We start from the raw sequence: 20,655 nt of genomic DNA, 5'->3' as shown, positions 1-20,655 counted from the left end.
GCCTTGGTGTTAGACAAATTCATAAAAGATCACTCAAAAATAAAAATGAGATTTCATTCGGTAACCAGTAACAGCTTGAATATGACAATTCACCGTCAATTCGTTGTTGGTGTTGGATTGTGGGTTTCACTCAGTACGTGGTATACATATCTAAGATCATAAACACATATTTTGTGCAACCATAAACCTCAGTGGTAAAGACTGAGAGTCTCAAGGGTTACAGTGATGAACCGAAAGTTGATGGAGAAAGTAAGGAGGGTGGTTAAGGAACCGAAAGTACCTTCTGCTATAAAGACATGACTAAGCAGAAAAACTCTTAACTCATATGAGAAAAGTAAGGTAGCTCTAGACTGAGTTGATCTGAACAGCCTGATTGGGAAGAAACGATAGGTAGAGATCGAATCATTAAGGCGTTGCTCTAAGTCGTAGAGGCTTTGGTCAACATGCAGCAGCATGCTTCTAGGGACCCTTAACTAGTTCTTATGGAAATGATTATACCTGTCTTAGCTCCAAATTCTGTTGCACTGATACACGTGTGACCTAATAAAAGGAACAAACAAACAAACACACCACACAAAAAAAAAAAATTTGAAGTTTTGAAATTTTCTGAAAAACAATAAAAATAGAAAAAGAAAATATTTTTGGATTTTTGAAGTTTTCTGAAAAATAATAAAAACAGAAAAAGAAAATATTTTTGGATTTTTGAAGTTTTCTGAAAAATAATAAAAATAGAAAAAGAAAATAAAGTTGCATAAAACACTCATTGAACAAAATGTACAACCGAAACCTTATCTTAAAGGAATGAAGCGAAATAGACCGAGCGGTCGGTTCATTTCGGTTCCTTAAAATTCCAGAGCCGAAATAGACCGAGCGGTCGGTTCATTTCGGTTCCCGAAAATTATGGAGCCGAAATAGACCGAGCGGTCGGTTCATTTCAGTTCCCGAAAATTATGGAGCCGAAATAGACTGAGCGTTCGCTCATTTCGCTTGTCTAATTTTTAGGTGTTGAATTAAGGATTCGGTACCGACTCTGCTTCCATCATTCCCAAGCCTTGCAGAATTTTATTGAAACTCGCTTCAGGTAAGGCTTTAGTGAATATGTCAGCCAATTGATCAGAGGATCGAACAAAATGCACTTCCACGTTCCCATCTTCTACGTGATCCTTGATGAAATGATATCTAAGTGCAATGTGCTTAGTCTTTGAGTGTTGTACTGGATTGTGACATATCCTTATTGCACTTTCTGAGTCACAATAGAGAGGAATCTTCTTCATACTTAGCCCGTAATCTCTTAGTTGACTTTGAATCCAAATGACTTGAGAAGTACAAGATGCTGCAGCTATATAGTCAGCTTCGGCTGTTGAAAGTGACACGCAGGTTTGCTTCTTGGACTGCCAGCTAACCAGTTTTCCGTCAAGAAATTGGCATCCACCTGTAGTGCTCTTTCGGTCCAGACCACATCCTCCAAGATCAGCATCAGAAAATGCTTGAATAAAGAATCCAGATCTAGCAGGATACCAGAGACCGAGAGATGAGGTTCACTTCAAGTAACGGAAAATATTTTTCACTGCCACCATGTGAGGTTCTCTTGGATTAGCTTGTAACCTGGCACAATAACAAACAGAAAACATAATGTCTGGTCTACTAGCTGTTAGATACATAAGGGACCCTATCATTTATCGATATAGTGTTATATCAACAGCAGGTTTTTCCAGAGAAGGTGTTAACTTAGTGCCAAACGCCATAGGAACCTTTACTTTTGAGTCTCCTGTCATGCCAAATTTTGTTAGCAGGGTCTTTGTGTACGCCTCCTGGTTGATAAAGATACCTTCTGGTCCCTGTCTAATATTCAAACCAAGGAAAAAATTAATCGGACCCATTGCGCTCATTTCAAATTTAGTCTCCATCAACTTCCTGAATTCAGCTGTTAAGCTAGGATTCGTGGAGCCGAAGATGATGTCATCGACATAAATTTGAACTATCATTAGATGTTCGCCTTCTTTCTTTCGGAAGAAGGTTGAGTCAACCGAACCTTTCTTAAATTTCGACATTTTTAGAAAGCGAGTTAAAGTTTCATACCAGGCTCTCGGTGCTTGCTTCAAACCATATACCGCTTTATCCAGCACATAGCAATGATCAGGGAATTTCTCATTCACGAACCCGGGAGGTTGCTCAACATACACAGTTTCTTCTAGTTCCCCATTCAAGAAAGCGCACTTGACATCCATTTGGAAAACTTCGAAGTTTTTATGAGTAGCATATGCCAGGAAGATTCTAACTGATTCCAACCTAGCTACTGGAGCGAAGGTTTCCTCATAATCTATCCCTTCCTCTTGGCAATAACCTTTCACCACCAACCGAGCCTTGTTGCGAATGACATTCCCTTCTTTATCTAATTTATTTCTGAAGACCCATTTTAAGCCGACTACTGAAGCATCCTTTGGTGTAGGAATCAGCCTCCAAACTCGGTTGCGTTCAAACTCATGGAGCCCATCTTGCATTACTTGAACCCAATCAGAATGATCAAGTGCAGCATTAACTATTTTCGGCTCGATCTTGGATATGAACGAATTAAACATACATAATTCAACTTTAGAGAATAATGCAGTTTGTTTCGCTTTCAACTGTGAGCGAGTGAGTACTTTTTCAGATGATTCTCCAATAATTTGAGCTTTGGGATGGTCCTTGGTCCATTTGACTAACGGAGGATAATTTGGGTCATATGCTGGATCCAATTCAACATTCACTTCCTCTTCAAGTTCTGATTGATCACCTTCGCCTTCGTCAGTTGCATTCTCTTTCTCCCCCTCGACTAGCGAAGTGTAACCTATGGCAGCATCAGAATATGCATCCTTTGTGGGAGTTGGATTCTCTCCCTTGATTGGACTACTATTGGGTGGGTTTGGAGCAATATGTTCACCCTCGCTTGGACCTTTAGGAGTTGGGGATAGAATAGGACTCTCCCCCTCGAAAGACATTTCGGTTGTCTTTGGTGCTGAAGAACTCTCCCCCTTGAATATTGATCCGTTGATGGGAGAGTCAGTTGAGGATTGAACACCTATAGTTTTAGGAGGTTCACTTTCCATTTCTTTGGCAGCTTCATCTATGATCTTCTTGAGATTATCAATTTTGTTATCTGCTGCTTTCGCCTCTGAGTGTGCCGCTTTCTCTGGTTCATCGAATAACCGAATGTACTCTTCAAACAAGTTGGATATAGGAACCGAGACCTGTCCAGATTCCGGAAATATTTCATCTAAGTCACTTTCACTCCTTTGCACTTTCTTCATGTAGTTATCGTCAAAGGTGACATAATATGTTTCTTCAATTTGTTTGGAGCGTTTGTTCAACACTCTGTAGGCTTTTGAAGTGAGTGAATAACCAAGAAAAATTCCTTCATCTGCTTTGATGTCAAACTTGTTTCGGTTCTCCTTTGAATTAAAGATGAAGCACCTCGAACCGAACACATGGAAAAATTTGACGTTGGGCTTTCGATTGTTTATGATCTCGTATGGAGTGATTAAGAATCTCTTGTTGAGCAAAGATCGGTTCTGAGTGTAGCACGCAGCTGCAACTGCATCAGCCCAGAAGTATAACGGAAGAGAAGCGAAACTAAGCATGGTTCTGGCTGCCTCACACAAAGAACGATTTCGTCTTTCAACAATCCCATTCTGTTGTGGTGTATAAGGGGCCGAAAAATTGTGAGTTATCCCCTTTTCAGCCAGAAAGTCCTCAAAATCGTTATTCTTGAATTCCAGACCGTTGTCACTTCTGATATTCCTCACCGTCTTTCTCAGTTGCACTTCCACTTGCTTGATAAATGTCTTCAACTTGGGAGTAGCATCTGATTTCTGCTTAAGAAAGAAAACCTAGGTGAAGCGAGAAAAATCATCTACAATTACAAGAATGTACTTACTACCACCGATGCTCTCGATAGCCGAAGGTCCACATAAGTCAATGTGTAATAGTTCAAGAGCTTCAACAATCTTTGTATTAATTTGTGTAGGGTGGCTCTTTCTGCTTTGTTTGCCCATCTCACATGCAGCACACAGATGTTCCTTGTCAAACTTGAGAAGAGGGAGGCCTCGAACGTGATCACCAAGCACCAACTTATTAATGTCTTTGAAGTTCAGGTGCGATAGACATCGATGCCACAACCAGCTTTCATCAGTGTTCGCCTTTGACAGCAGACATATTGCTGGTTTTCCTCGTATTGGGTTGAGATTTAAAGGATACATTTCTCCTTTGCGTTCAGACTTTAGCAGAACCTTTTTTGATTGCTTTTCTATTATTTCAGAGCACTCATCATCAAATGATACTTTCAGACCTGTTCCCACAACTAATTGTGACACGCTGATGAGGTTACGCTGCAATCCTTCCACATACGCCACTTTTCGAATCGAGAAATCTCCATTGGTAATCATACCATATCCCTTGATTGTTCCATAGGAGTTATTTCCATACTTTACACACCCACCATCTTTTAGGGACCGAAACTCCCTCAATTCTTCCTTCCTTCCTGTCATGTGACGCGAGTAGCCACTGTCTATATACCATTCATCATCGAATTGCTCGTCACTGATTACCTGCAAATTTAAGCAGATTTAGGAACCCAAAGTTTCTTGGGTCCTGGTGAGTTTTTCACAGAAAAAGGAAGTACAGAAGAAATATCAACTAAATATGTTCTTTTTACTAGATTCGTTTGATCTTTTCTTTTAATGGTATACACCTTGATTTTTGTTTTATCTTGTTTAATTTTTGGTGCATTAGTTGGTGTGTTGTTAGCTGGTTTAGGACTTTTCTTTTGAATCCTAGGGTTAGCTGACTTTTTCTTATTATGGTACTCAGATTTTGATTCGAGCTTTCCCTTTCCTTTGATGTCCTTCATTGAATTTGTTTTGCTATGGGAGTTAGAAGGACCAAAACTAGACTTGGGACCGAAACTTGACTTGGGACCGAAACTTGACTTTCGGTTTGGTACGCTAGTTTGCGAACCGAAAGTAGATGTTCGGTTTTGACATTTGGAATAGTAGGAATTTGGGCTGAAATTTTCTTTTCCTTTTAGTTTTTCCTTTCCTTTATCCGTTGATTCTTTCTTAGGAGGAACGTAATTGGGCACAGTTTGAACCTTCAGTATTGTCTTTGTCGACCAGAAATAATCGTCACATCCTTCAGTATTGTCTTTGTCGACCTAGATCTTTAATTCTGCCGTTTGTTTAGCAGTGACCCCTGTAACTGCATATACCTGATTCGGCACAGTTTGAACCTTTTGATAGACCATAGCTTTTTCCTTGAGTTTATGTGGCATTTCTTTCGACAAGCGAGCGAATTCAACCGAATTTTCAGAAATGAGGGGTTTTTCATTCTCGGTTTCACTCTTCATGAACTCAGAGCAATCAACTTCGTCTTCTACTGAGATTTCACTCATCTCACTTTCCTCATCAAATTCAGACGTATTATCTAAGTTCATTTTATTTTCTAAAGTTAATTTGGCATTTGATGAGTCAAAGGATTGAATAGTTTCAGACTTAATTTTTAACCTATCATTTTCATCTAAAATATTCTTGAGCATACATTTGTGTTCCTTAGAATCGATGAAGGTTTCTATCTTGTCCAGTCCTATTTTGTAAGACATGGATGTCTCTTCTGATGATACTACTGATTCACATTCTGCTATGACCTCATCCTCCTTAAATTCAAGGAAGGGTACCATCATCTTATGAATCTTCTTTCCTATCTCACAACTTAAATGCAATTGAGCAATATTAAAGTATAAACGCTTAGCAATTAAACAAAAAACATTTCTTTGTTTTAAAAACTTTAAATTGTCTCTTTGCAAATAAATACTTTCATCCCTAGCCCTAATTAACTCCGCCTCCTTCAGCTCAATCCACATCCTTCTCTCCTCACTTTTTGAAGACACCCTGCTGAGTTGGTCAGTTAGGTTAGAATTCGCTAAGCGAGTTTGCATGAGACTACCACTTAAGTTAGAAAATTTAAATTTTAATTCATTTAATTCTTTTTCGTAATTTGTTATTGGAACTTTAAGTGATTCAAGGATGGACTGTACCTTTTTGATCAACCGATCGCAGTCGTTGATCTTCTCACTCACAGGCTTGGCCGCAAAACACTTGTCCTCAGTCAGGTTCGGTTCCTCACTAGGACTTTCGGTTGATGAACCAGCTGTGATAATTAAACATCTTCCAGCCGAACCTACTTCCTTTGCCACATAAGCCTTTCCATGAGTGGGCTTTCTCACCTCTTCATCTTCAGAGTCGGTTGACCAAACTTCAATGCCACCGAACTCATCTTTATCTACATTTTCCTGCACAATTAAGGCAATCATAGAACTATTAGTAGCCTTCTTTTTCTTGATCTCTTCCAACTTGCGCATATAGTACGCCTCATCATCTTCACCATCTCTTTTCTCAGCCATTTTCCTTAGCATGCAGTCTTTGGCAAAGTGGTTCTTGCCGTGACAGTAGTTGCAGTCGAACCCAGAGTCTCCTGCAAGTTTGCTCTCCTTCTTTTCTTCATCCTTTTGAGAAGAGACCTTCGCTTCTTCCTTTACCTTCTCAGAACTGTAACTTCCCTGCCAGTTTCGGTTCTTGTTGACAGGAAATTTTCTTCGTGCAAACTTCTTTGGATTGGTGACCATCATAGCATACTCTTCGCTTGTAAGATCACACTCAGACATATCAGACTCTTCTTCCTCTTCTGTAATGCTTTTTCCTTTGGAGACAAGCGCTAACGATCCCACACCCGAAACTACCTTCGCTTCTTTGGTGACTACACTCTCATGGGACTTAAGTATTCCCACAAGTTTCGCTAGTGAGTAAGATTTAAATTGTTCATGCGCTTTCACGGTTGAAACCACAGCCATCCATTCTGGTCTCAGACCGTTCATGAAGGTCACCTTCTGCTCGATCAACTTTCTTTCTATTCCATGCTTGATCATCTTACTTAGGAGATGATTGAACCGATCGAAAGTTTGTATGAGTTTTTCTTCTGGTTTCTGTTCGAAAACTCCAAATTCTGACAGCAGCAAGGTTTGAATGGAGTGTTCCAGATCTTCATCAGTTGAATAAAGTTCCTTCAACCTATCCCAGATTTCTTTGGCCGTCGTGCATGATCCAACCAATCGAAAAGTGTCAGATTGTAAGGCGAATCTGATCATTCTTATGGCCTTCACGTTACACAGAAACTTGTCTTTCTCATCCTGTGGCATCTTCTCTACATCCGCCACAAGCTTGTTATATTCCTTTTGGGACTTAACTGTCGTGTTCGTTCCTGAATGAACAAACGGCCCAAGTGTGATAGCTTCCCAGATGAGATAGCCATTATCTTCAGATCCAACCACGTAGTCTTCAAAGTGATGCGCCCATACTTTATAGTCTTGAGTGTAGAGTATGGGTATCCTGGTTGTTGATCCAATGCTGTTTGAGATGTTGATAGGATTTTTTTGCGAATCTCGTTAGACATGGTGAGCTGCTAGAATCAAACCTGTAAACTTGGGATTAGGGTTTTATCTGAAACAGAGTTGTCGTCGATACGAAGAAGACGGCTTCTATTTATATGATAAAAGCGGAAACCCTAAAGAATTCTGAATACAGAAGGAATGTGTATTGATCACACAGTCTCCTGCTCTGATACCAATTGTAAGAACAAAGTTCTTTCAGGATCGTTAGATTCTATGCAAGCAAACAATTAAGAACGTAATCAAGAACACAAGAATGGCTTTGAATATGTCGAATGATTAATACTTCAACACCTCAGAAGAGCTCGATTAAGAACTTCAACTGTAGAGGTGTTTAGTGTTACAAAACAATGAACGTAATTATCAATCTTAACTAATGCATACATGCATGCATATTTATAGCATAACCCTACTAGATAATCACAGATGGACAGGCCCAATCTGGATACAAAACAAAAAGCCCATGACGCAACACAATTAAACTCAACAATGTTATTATAATACCTTTTAATTGCTCGTGATACGGGGAATCTGGTTTGAAGGGTCGCATAGGGTCGTTGGATTTCAGAACGACTTAATTGCTAAAATGATCCTGTCCTCCGGTGTTCAGGTATGCCCCTATCTGTACATAGTAGTTGAAAAGTATTGTTTAACACTTATAAAAAAACATCGCTCGTAGACATTGAGTTAACTAGTCACAATAAATATTAGACTAAAACTTAGCAATAATAATGTTAGGTTTCGTCAAAGGAAAAGACGATTGTTAGAAGCGAAGCGATGTCCGAATTTCGAGTCATCACTTTAACAAGTGAGTGCATGGTTACTTTCATCTTACACATATATATGAAGTATTTAATTTAAATTATGTGTTATGTGTGTATATTGTCTGTGTTCTTGATATCTATGCTGGATGAACAAAATATACATGTTTTATTCGATTTAAACTGTATACGTATTTTATGCTTATAATTAAGATGGGTAAAGATAGGTGGATGAAATATGAGATGAGAGATGATATATGAGATGAATGATGAAAGATGATATAGATGATTAAAGGTGAAAGATGATGAGAAGCCTTGACCCAAGCGATGGCTTAGTCCTCTAGCAGAGTATAGATGACAACCACAGACTATTCTAGATAATCCAGTTGAACGTTAGCAGACTCGCAACCTGTAGGTGTTGTGAACGATATGTTCACCAGATGTACTCTAAAAACTCTGGCAGTTATGGACTTAGTGCCTCACAAATGAACGTTGACATTTATGGATTTATTACCCTACAGATAAATATTGGCAGTTATGGACTTAGTGTCTAATAGATAACATCGGCAGCTATGGACTTAGTGCCTGTTATATAAACCCTGGCAGCGATGGACTTCGTGCCTATTCCTTAGGACAATCCTTAGGAATGAATATCGAGGAATAGATGATTCTTAGGAAAGATACTTAAGAATAAAGAAGATAATGGGGATGGGTAATTGGGTTAATTGTTTGATGATGAAACATAATAACTTTATTGTTGTGGGTTGAAAACCCTATGTACTCACCAGGTTTCCCAACCTGACCCACTCAATTTATTTGTATCACAGGTATCGATACGAAGACACATTACACTGAGAGATTAAAGGAGATGTGAATCATTAGTGTAAATGAATGTAAGGTCTTTTTATGCTTATGTTTTTGTACTGACAATGACATCCCAATGTTTTAATATAAATTAAATACATTTCTTCGGAAATGCTTTGATAATATTATTATCATGTTTTTCTGGGAACAAATTCCGCAATATCATTCTTTAAAATGGATACTCTGATTTTCAAATAAGCATAAACAAAATTTTTAAAATGACCGTGAATTTGGGGATGTCACAGGTCGTGATCCATTATGTGTATGCATTGTATATGTATTGTGGTATATGATATTTTGGAGAACTCACTAAGCTTCGTGCTTACCTAGTTGATTATAAATGTTTTCAGGTACTCTTTCGGATGATGAGAAGGGCAAGGCTCGACTGTACACACGTGCATGCACATCATGTTTTTCTGTATAATGTAGATATACTCTGATGTATTGGAATAAATAAAAATGAAAAAAATATGGTAAAAAATGCGGGATGTTACAAATAATGAGTTTTAAGAGACCAACATAGACCTCTTCTTTCGTAGTTGCACCCAAGGAGCAAGCCAACAACATCCGACAACACCCCAAGAACAAACACACTCAATGTCATAAACTAGAAAGCTGGAATGAGGCCTACGTGCTGCGTAGGAGGCTGTGATTTTTGGTTTCAAGAATCGGAAGGTTATGCCAAACACTATGATTTTTCTTGAGAGATTTCATCTTTCATACATTACCAAATCCAGTCTAGGTTCCCTCTAATTATATGGAAGGATTTCAATCCTAAAAGGATAAAGAACCAATCACAAGATAACTATCCATATCTATGGTAATTATCTAGCTTTCCAATCCTTTATGTAGAACCTTCTAGATTGTCAAATTTCAATTAATTAACTAAAGACTTGACTAATTAAAAAATCATGTCCGTATAACTTTCGTTTCATTAGTTACGTATTTATGTCCTTATGTGTAACCCAAAAGGACTCTACTATTGATAGTAATATTACCAACTGATGTGACTATGAGCACCATATTCCAACAAACCCATCAAGCTATGAAATTTCATTATCGTCATTTTCAGTCTATTCAGGCATACATGATGTGTTATCAACATCTTAAGGAGCACTAGTATCTTATAAAGAATAATTAGCATCTACCAATTTGTCTTCCTGAAACATATAGCATCTTAGAACCAGGAAAATGGTTAAAAGACTATGTATTAAGATTCACTTGTTCTGAAGAAAAAAAATTGTCTTATTTTCATTGCATGTTGTGTTAGGAATCAAATTTCCACATGCAAAGATAAAGAAAACCCACATTTCTTTTGTAAAATTAATGTGTTAAACTTTTACATAATCATAGATGATCACTGGAATAATCATATTGTTACTTAAAAGCACTTAATGATAACTCATCTGCAAGGTTATCCCATGACCATAGTTTTTTAGGGGTTTCTCAATAGAAATAGAATTTTCAAAACTCTATTCATTTAACAAATTTTCTTTAACTTCTCCAAAACTAATAGGTATTCACGATCCCTTGCAAAGGAAATACAAATTTATTCTATCTTATACTTAAATGGAAATCTGAGATGGAGCAAACGATTGATTAAAAGAAGCTCATACAATATGGTAAATGTTACCAAAAGAAATGAAAGAAGTGAAGAAAGAATGGTTAAAGAAAATGACTATGATGATGAGTGAGGGTAGAGTGAGCTAGTTAAAGGAAATAAAAAGATCTAGATGTTTTCTTATATGAAAATGGCCATCGTTTTCCATAGGAGCATGTAGAGGGCTAACTAGAAGGGGTGGCTGGTAGGACCAAATGTAATATAACAATAATGCACTTAAAATAAATAAAAAATATTTATTAAAAGAGAAATTAAATTGCTTCCTACTTTTTGTGCCTACAAATGTTCCTACCCAATAAAATTATGACAAGTGTCATTATTCCATATTTTTTTAACTAACTCATTAACGCTATATTAGGAATATATCAAATAAAATTAAATTGAATGGTGATTTGTCATAATCTTAGTGGGTAGGAATAATTGTAGGCATAAAAGGTATGAGGTAATTTAATTATCTTATTAAAAATATCTAAATGGTTTCATGGCCGTTCACTACAGCTCCATTCTTTACAAGGATATCGAGAAGGCTCGCCCTTTCGTAAATATGCTAAGACACTAAAGTATGTCACATACCCTCTCATGACCCACTCCTAATTGAAACCACTAAACCTCCCGTATGGAGAGGTCAGTGCCAATATCCGGTAAGCCACCAAGAAATTTAGTCACTTTACTTCACTCGAGGACTAAAAATATTAGAAAAAAACAAAAATAAGGACAACAATTGCGAAAGGCTTGTTTTAGCAACCAAAATTAAAAATATTAGCTAAACTCAGGGGCTAAAAATGTAATTTACTCTTAAAAAAAAAAACGATACAAGCAACCGCTCATCAATCCGCTTCTCCGCCAGCAGTCCTCTCTTCGCCGGCGTTGCTTCTCTCTACTCCGTTGACAGAAACTTGCCGGCTGTCTTTTCGTCAACAGGTAAAATTCGATCTCCACCTACAAAAACCTAGATTTTCTACATCTTTTCGCATAGTTTATTACTTGTTCCCTCTCAATTCTAGAAATTCCAATTAACATGTTTCTCATTAGGTTAATTCTGCACTCTACAATTTCGAATCATAACCATCAGAATTTGAAAATTTATCGTGTCACATCTGTTCCTACATTGTTGCGTGGTTGTAAGCACATTAAACAAACTAGTCGATGGTTGATCAATTGGACAATTTTGTACGCTTTTTCCATCCAAAAAAAAAAGAAAACAAATATACAAGAATCCATTTCTTTGTTTGATTACGTTTCACTTCTCTTTAATGTTCTTATTTACTTGATCTGAAGTAAAACAAAAGAGCCATTTTTGCTCTTGTTACCATTTGTGTTCATGTTGAAGCAGAAAAATAGCCATTGATTGTCGATTCCATCTACTAATCGGAATCAGATAAAGAACTTTAGCCAATTGGCTGTTTTTACACTAACTGTGATGTTTCATTCTTCTTAATCTTTCCCTTTTCGAGTTGGTAAATTCTCTCAGCATCAGGTACAGCTTTAATGATGGTTTCTAGCTTTAGATTTAGTTCTTCAATCTTCTCTACAAGTCTATCATTTGTAAACATTCCAATCATTACATTTTGAATTGTTCTCCAGCTTTCCGCCAGTGGTAGAACTATGATCACAGCTGACCCAATTGTACCCCATGCTATCGCCACAATTGCCCAGAAAGTAAAGTATCCTTTGCTGAAGTCCTCTACAAAAAGTAACAAATATAAGTCAAAAAAGAGCTTCAAATGAAAAAAGGGTATTACACAACATGGGAATCCAAAGCAAAGAAAGTGATGCTCATGTTCAACTTGAAAAAAAGGGTATTACAACAAGGAAGGTGTGATAGTAATAAGGGTTAAATGCAAGAAATATCAATACACTTTCATTTATTTGTTTCATTTATTTGTTTATTGTAGAATCTACTTTCATATATTTCTACCACAACATTGTATTTCAAAAATACACCCAATTATAGCCTTAATTGGGTAGATATTTTAACGTGTAATCGTTTAATAAGGAAAAAAAATAGAAATACAATGTTGCAGTAGAATGAAATGAAATGAAAGACTCATAATAAACAAATATATGTATGTACATTATTATTTCTTGCATTTAGCCCTAATTTTAATGATAATAATAATTATTATTACTATTATTATTATTCCACTTGAAACTGATACCTCACTTCTGGATTCTCACATTCTTACTGCTGTCAATCAAGAACAAAATAAATCTTAAAAACTTATTAAATTGAGAGTTAAAAAAGTAAACTTACTTGCGGGAAGGGACAAAACGGGCCATAATATGACAATCACGAACGTAAACCCGACACCCCATTTTATAATCCATCTCTTCGCAGCAATCAACTTCTCCTCCTTATACTCATCAACTGCAATCTCACTCCTTTCCTTCTCAACAACCGTTATCTGCCTCGTGCTCTCCCAATCATAATCTTGTGGCTTCAAGAAACTACAAACCGCATGAACGGCCCCACCCGTAAGAATCGAGACTAAATTTCCCACAAGCATCGGTGCGTTTCTTCCGGTTGTATCAAGATTGACCCGCCCGTATTCAACCCTAGCAACCACTAACCAAGTAATGATACCTAAAAGGCACCCGGAAATGGTCCCTAAAATGGCACCAAATGCATTGGCTTTTCGCCATAGGAGCATGAAGGCTAAGGGCATAACTGCGGACCCGATGAACACACCCATGGCTAGGTACATCCAACCGAGGGACACACCGACTTTGTTAAGTATGACTGCTAAAATTCCCATGAAACATCCGAATGAGAAGACGACTGCGCGTGAAACTTTTAGGATTTGTTTCCCGGTTGCATCGGGGTTGATGTATGTACGGTAGATGTCGTAGGTGCAAAGGGATGAAACCGCGATTAATTCGGAAGAACCCGCAGAGGTTACGGCCCTACGGAGTAGTTTGATGAAGAATGTAAGTTTTTAACGTTAATTCGGGACAAAGGGTAGAAATAGTAATTTCGGTGAAACATCAAAACGGTATTTGTCCATAATCCATACAATAGTTTATCGTTAATTCGAGACAAAGGGTATAATTGTAATTTCGGTGAAACATCAAAACGGTATTTGTCCATAGTCCATACAATAATTCATCGTTAATTCAAGACAAAGGGTAGAATTGTAATTTCGGTGAAACATCAAAACAGTATTTATCTGTAGTCCATACAATAATTTATCGTTAATTCGAGACAAAGGGTAGAATTGTAATTTCGGTGAAACATCAAAACGGTATTTGTTCATGGTCCATACAATAATTTATCCTCACAAACATCATTTATCGGTACAAGGGGGGAAAAATAGGCTCTTTGAGTGTGTGTTATGTGTTTCTGATTAATTGTTCTATGGATTAGTGCTAAACTGATAAAATGATGTTTATATGGAGTAAGTGTTGTATAAATAAAAGCATCAACTGTCTGTTGTCTAAATGAGTGTACATTGACCACTTTACCCTTTGGTGTAAAATAGATGTCGAATAAAAAATGATTGTTTATTTGAGGACAGAAGTGAAATTGAAAATAGCAAATATCAAAGAAAATTTTGACAAACCTAAATAAATCAGTTTTTTAACATGACTAATATTTGATGTTTCCTTTTGACCAAATGCAAAAAGAACAGAAAGATTATTTTCCTCGTTTATTTTTTCTTTCCACTTCCTCAACTATTCCTTCATTTTCTTAAAAATAAAAAAATAAAAATAAATAAAAAAAAAAAGTTGGCTGAAGTTTTTGACTTACATGAAAAGCATGGTGAGAAGGAGAACAGATCCTCCTTTTCCCATCAATGCAATAGCTGTAGCAGGAGGCACAAGCCCTCGGCTCGCTTCACTAGCGGTCAACGGAAGGTCAAGGGCTAGAGCTCCTAAACCAAGTGCTGTTGCTAAAGAAAACGGCACAGCGAACCATACAAGCCCACCTAACAGGTAGCCTTTGTGAGTCGATTGTGGTCTAGCTGCAATTGCACTCACCCAATATCCCTAAACATAAAAATTAAAAAAAATAAAAACATTTTATAATCAAAACCTGTTTTGTTAGGTTTTGTTACACACGCACGCTGGAATGTGTTTGATGTGCATTGGACTGTGCGATCGAGATTAAAATTAATGGCACAAAAAATTATAATTTTTTGTCGCATGCAAAAAGATGGAACAAGGTTGCGATGTGGACTCGTTCACGATCTCTCCTCTATAAGAAAGAAGTAAATGCCCTTCTTATTCTTATCATTGTAAATAGCCGTAGAAACTTTTTTGAGTCTCGTCTAGTCAAGTCTAGTACTTTCATATCATCTCTTGTCCCGTGTAACAACCATGTAACAATCAGGATTTTTACACGGGACAGGGTCACACGAGATGGGACTGGATTAGAGTGGACTGTACAAGATTAGAAAACCTTTCTAGTGCTTTTTTCTATGATAAATATGAGAAGGGCATTTATGCCTTTTGCACATAACCGACAGAGTCTCTGTCCAACCTTCTTCCACGTTTTTGTGTGTGACAGAATATTGTAATTTTTGTCTCGTTCACGTGTCATGTCATGTCATGCGTTTAACAAAGAGGATCTTATGGCTTTGATTTGATAATTAGAACTTACATTGTCAACAAAAACTGTGCCGAAATTACCAACAATGTTGATTATACCAAAAACAAACCCACCGGAGCTCAACATAGTTAAGTAAGATCCGTTGTAGTTCCCGGAGACAGGGCCACAAGCTTGCCCATTGTGGGAGAGAGGTTCTTGACATGTTCTAGATCGGCTCGAGACCTCCATTAGACGTTGATAGACAACGCTTGGGCTACCTAGCTCACTGCTTGCCGTGTAGACCAAGAATACAAAAATGACTAACACCACATGGACTGTTAACAAAAGCAAAGCAATACACAAAAGTTAAGTCGTATGTCAAAAACTAATCATTAAGTCAATACAAATCTTTCTACCTAAAGTGTTAAATGCAAGATATAGCAACGTACTTTCATATATAGGTTTATTAGAGTACCTCGCGTCCTATTACAAAATTGTAGTTCGAAAAATCTATCCATTTATAACAGTCATTCGAAACAAATTATTTTTTTGTTGCTATAATTGGGTAGTTTTTCCAAAGTATAATATCTTAATCGGAAAAACATTTAAAGTGCAATGCTCTAAAAGTTAAAGGTGCTATAATAAGCAATAAAATGAAAGTACACTATTATTTCATGCATTTAGTGCTTTACCTAAATATAAATCTCTAGTTTGACTGTTAAAGGTCAATATGACTGCGCTTCATTTTTTAAAATTACTTTCAAGAACTTTTTACTAACAAAATAACATAAAACAAACGGAAAATTTTTGCTATTGCAAATTTTGAGAATTATTGATTTTGAAAAAAAACATGACAAGTTTGACATGAAAAAGTCAAACCAATAGAGAAGCGTGTAAGATTACCTATCACAGAATGTATATAGCTAGCCAAGAAAGTGGCCTTCAATCCTCCGGCCAGTGTATATACGATTACACCAAGAGGTATTAGAAAACTGGCGGCATAAATGTTGACTCCGGTGAGTGCATTGACCACCGCAGAGCCGCCAAGCAGCAGCATCGCAGTTACAATGATATTTGTCATGAAACAAAAAACTAAAAACACGACATGTGCAGCCGTTCCCCATCTAATAAAAACACACATCCAAACAAATTAAACATGATAAAAAAAACTATTAGAACTAAATTAGATTATAATAAAACTATATCATCTTCTACTTTATTTTTTCCTTACTACCAACATACTTACATTTTTCTACCAATATGGGAAATGTAATTTATTTGATATGTATTGCAATTATATTTAATGGTAAAAAAACATAAGTATGTCACTATTATGATTTATGAGTAAAGAATTGTCGGGTATGTGTATAAAGTAAATGTACGTTGGTTGCTATTTTGTGTTACATATTGTTAGGGAAATCTCCAGAGAAGTCCTATAATTTTAGTCTAATTTATGAAAAAGTCTCAAACTAATTTTGTTTACAGAAAAGCACAGAATACCGGTTAAAACTTCGAAAAAACCCTTTTTGCCCGGTTTCAAAGATTTAGCCGGTATTCTATTCTTTTTCGTTAGTTTGCTCAAAATATTAGGATTTTTTTGAAAATTACCAGATAACCAAAATATTGGGACTTTTCTGAAAATTACTATGGAATTAATAGATATTATTATTAATAAATCATTTATAAACATATAAATATTTTTATTATAAACAAAGGAAATACATTTTTAGCTGATTTCTAGGAATAGAATGGTCGACTATGTACTTCTCTATTGTTTGTTGACCACTTCAACGTCCTTATGTTCCTCCTATGTATCGTTGTGAGTGTCAGAGTAAGAAGTAACTTGTTAGGCGTGGCTAATACAAGATTTGATAATATTTATTAATACACAATCAATAAGTGTCTATTTGCTATTAGGCATGACGCTATATGATCATATGTTATTAGAAAATATCATTACACAACGATTCTTGAACATATGGATATTTTATTATGTTCTTTAACCTAATTACCACCTAACCTCCATACATTACCCGGTAACAACCATCAAATTACACACATTTATCGAGAGTGAAAAGTAAACTTTGAATGACAATTTAAATAGATAATCACCCTTCACTTGTTTCCATATAAACTATCATTCATGGATCACTTTTCACATTTGATATATGTGTGTTAGCTGATGGTTGTTAACATGTGAGGTATGGATGTTGAGTGGTAGTTAAGTTAAACAACATAAGATGAACACCAACATTAAAGGAACAGTAACTGAGTACATCTCACCATCATATCCACAAAAATGCATAGGAGGAACGTAGAGAGTTTGAGTGGTCAGCAAGCAATAGATGAGTACTTAGATGACCAATTTATTCCTAGAAATTAGCATCAAATGTATTTCATTTTTTATAATAAAAATATTTTTTATGTTTGTAAATGATTTGTTAATAATAATATCCATTAATTCCATGGTAATTTTAAAAAAAAGTCCCAATATTTTGGTTATCAAGTAATTTTTGGAAAAGTCCCAAAATTTTGAGCAAACTAACGAAAAAGGATAGAATACCGGCTAAATCTGTGAAACCGGCCGAAAAGGGTTTTTTCAAAGTTTTAACCGGTATTCTGTGCTTTTCTATAAATAAAATTTAGTTTGAGACTTTTTCATAAATTGACCTAAAATTTTAGGACTTTTCTGCAGATTTCCCCATATTGTTATTATTGGTAAAATAAATTGAAGTATGTTGTTATGGGTTTTATGCAGAAAAGTCTCATTAGTTTGGGAAATCTTTTGATAAAGTTTTAACTTTTTTTTATTTGAACAAAAAAGTCCTGATTATTTAACATTTTGCCCAAATTAACGAAAAAGTCTTTTTTTTTTCTTTTTTTTTTAATTTTAACAGGAAATGATATATTATATGATTTTCCTAAAATAGTGGGATTTTTCTTTTAAAAATAACATTTAGGACTTTATCAAAAATTTTCCAAAAATAATAGGATTTTTCTGCATAAACCGTTGTTATGGGTAAATAAATGTTGTGTATTACTATTATGGGTAAAAATAAAGTATATTTCCTTATATCCGTAAATTAAGATAACTACATTGCTATTTTTGCAATTCACCCAAATAAAAATTGGTTATATTTCACTTTTTCATTCAACTTCATAATGGAATTAAAAATAAAAGATATCTCATGTTTCTATTAGCAAAACAAACATTTTTTTATATCAAACATAATGAATCCTTTCAATCCTCTCATTTTTAGAGTGTCATGTTAAACACTACTTAAGATGTCATGTAAGGATAAACATACCGAGCTTTGACAATTTCACAAACTGTATGAGCATGAGCAGCTTTTCTTTTGATCTCTATAGCCATGACACCAAACAAAAGCACCTGATTTAAGTAAAATTACAACTTTTTAGGCATCAAGTACAAGATATAAAGCGTGAAAGATGTAATTAGAAATGTGCGGTGGGACTAGAACCTGGATGGTGGCACCACTGGCGTACCAGAATGGACCGCTGACTCCGTACTCCCAAGCAACATTTGAACTTTGTAATATCGTAGCAGCCCAAGTCCACTTTCAATACATTTTTGTGTTAGATCATAAATAAAAAATTAGGATTAAATGCTAAAATATAAAGTTGCACTTTGTAGAATCTATATCTATTTTTTTATCCCAAATCTTAAGCTTGTCTTTCTTTCGACTAGATATCTAATTTTAACAATATTTTCTAAATGCAAGCAAGTTGACATTGGTATGATTGGACAGAACTTTTAAATATTAAGTATTATATAGTAACTCTACAGATTTTTACTATATAACTTCTTAATAAGAAAAAAAATAAAAGAAAATTAACAAATAAATAAATTACAGTTGATTTTAATATATATATATATATATATATATATATATATATATATATATATATATATATTCTTTTATCTTTTGTTTCTATTTATTTTTCTATTCATAAAAGCAAATAACATGTGAAATTTAATATTTTATTTTAATCAATCATCAAAAGAATATTTGATTTTCATTTTTTTTTTTAAAAAGACATCCTACTAAAGCATTTATAATATAATTATCTATAAATATTTTTGGTAATTTTGTCCACTCTCCCAAAACCCGATCGTGCACGTGTCTGTTTTTACTAAAAGTAATTTAATTTTACTTGCAAATTGCAATAAAACCAAATATAAAGCCCACTAGTTAAGTTTGACTTTTCCTTTGGGTTCGGAAGAGTCAACTGATCGGAGTTCAGTCAATCTACAGTTCCGATCAAACTGAACACACGAGAACCTCCAAAAATCTTACCTGAGATACAATAACACTTGCTATGAGTCCGGTTTTGACGTTTCTTCCGGCGGTGTTGAACCACTCCGACGTGTGGCGAGCTCCGACGTAACGTTTCTCCACCCAAACCTGTGCCCACAAAATGTAAAAAACGTGCAAGTATGGTTGTACATGATGCAGATGGAGTAGTACCTACCAGGAATGAGGTGAAGAAAGCAAAGAAGGCACCAAATCCGAGAATAACAGAGTACCCAACACCTTGATTAAGGACAGCTTTCCCGCCAAAGAAATTGCTCTGCCGCAAACAGGCGTCGCCGGAAGTTTGGTAATACTTGCCGGAGAAATCGAAGGGAGGGCAGCTTGACATTTTTGTGTGTTTATGAATGAGAATTCAGAAGTGAAGTGAGAGAAGCGTATGAGGTTGTGATATTGGGTATTGTTGACGGAAGGAATGATACAAAGTCAAACAATTAGATGAGGGGATCAAGAAGGAGTATCTTTTAATTGGTAGTATAGGAATCTGTTTAGCGGCATGGTGGATTCCAAAATGGGCCCTAGTTTTACCAATTATTTAATTTGTTTAATATAAAGTTCAATGATTCCCTTTACAGAGGAGATTGGGGCGAGTACTAGACGAACTCGTAAGTAATATCAAACTATTATTCAATAATTAAATGTCACAAGTCTATTAAACAGTTGATTTAAAAAAATATTAAATATAAAAAGAAATAAAGTATTTATTGCAATTAAAATTATATTCGTTATATTTAATATATTACATATATAAATAAAATTATTATATGGCGTTTTAAATTTAAATTTTAAAAATAAACCAAACATGTGATAATTGTTAATTTTTAAAATATCATAAAATTACAAGTATCAAAACTTATGAAAGAGTGTGACAAAAGATATTTATTTATGAGAGTAGATGAATGTTCATAAATAAAATCAATATGGTTTTTCATATTTTTGGTTTAGTACTTAATTTTTTTAGTATGGTGAATTGGTCCCTTGCACATATAAATAGTCGTTTATATTCTTTTAATTTCTTTTATAATTTTTAATTAAAACTATTTCAAAAAAAAAACAAAACAAAAGAAGTAAAT

General features: G+C 35.4%; 1 protein-coding gene and 1 long non-coding RNA gene across 2 annotated transcripts; one reads left to right on the top strand and one right to left on the bottom strand.

The window, feature by feature from the left end:
* The first annotated feature begins 11,531 nt into the window (after nt 1-11,531).
* On the top strand, nt 11,532-15,391 carry LOC145114889 (uncharacterized). The gene is made up of 3 exons (XR_013711322.1): nt 11,532-11,641; nt 12,305-14,653; nt 14,766-15,391. It is a non-coding gene; the product is annotated as an uncharacterized LOC145114889 (long non-coding RNA).
* DUR3 (urea-proton symporter DEGRADATION OF UREA 3 (DUR3)) lies at nt 12,001-20,056 on the bottom strand. Its single transcript, XM_079050998.1, has 9 exons — nt 19,743-20,056; nt 19,568-19,675; nt 18,731-18,826; nt 18,557-18,639; nt 16,152-16,372; nt 15,321-15,583; nt 14,469-14,707; nt 12,975-13,624; nt 12,001-12,404 (listed from the first exon to the last, which is right to left on the bottom strand). Exons 1-9 carry the CDS (start codon nt 19,911-19,913, stop codon nt 12,127-12,129), a joined length of 2,109 nt encoding a protein of 702 aa, XP_078907124.1. The 5' UTR covers nt 19,914-20,056; the 3' UTR covers nt 12,001-12,126.
* Nucleotides 20,057-20,655: the final 599 nt, after the last annotated feature.

This window comes from Lactuca virosa, chromosome 5 (assembly GCF_052849685.1).
Source record: "Lactuca virosa cultivar CGN04683 chromosome 5, Lactuca_virosa_CGN04683_v6, whole genome shotgun sequence".
Classification (NCBI taxonomy): Eukaryota; Viridiplantae; Streptophyta; class Magnoliopsida; order Asterales; family Asteraceae; genus Lactuca; species Lactuca virosa.
This window is presented reverse-complemented; position numbering and strand designations above follow the sequence as displayed.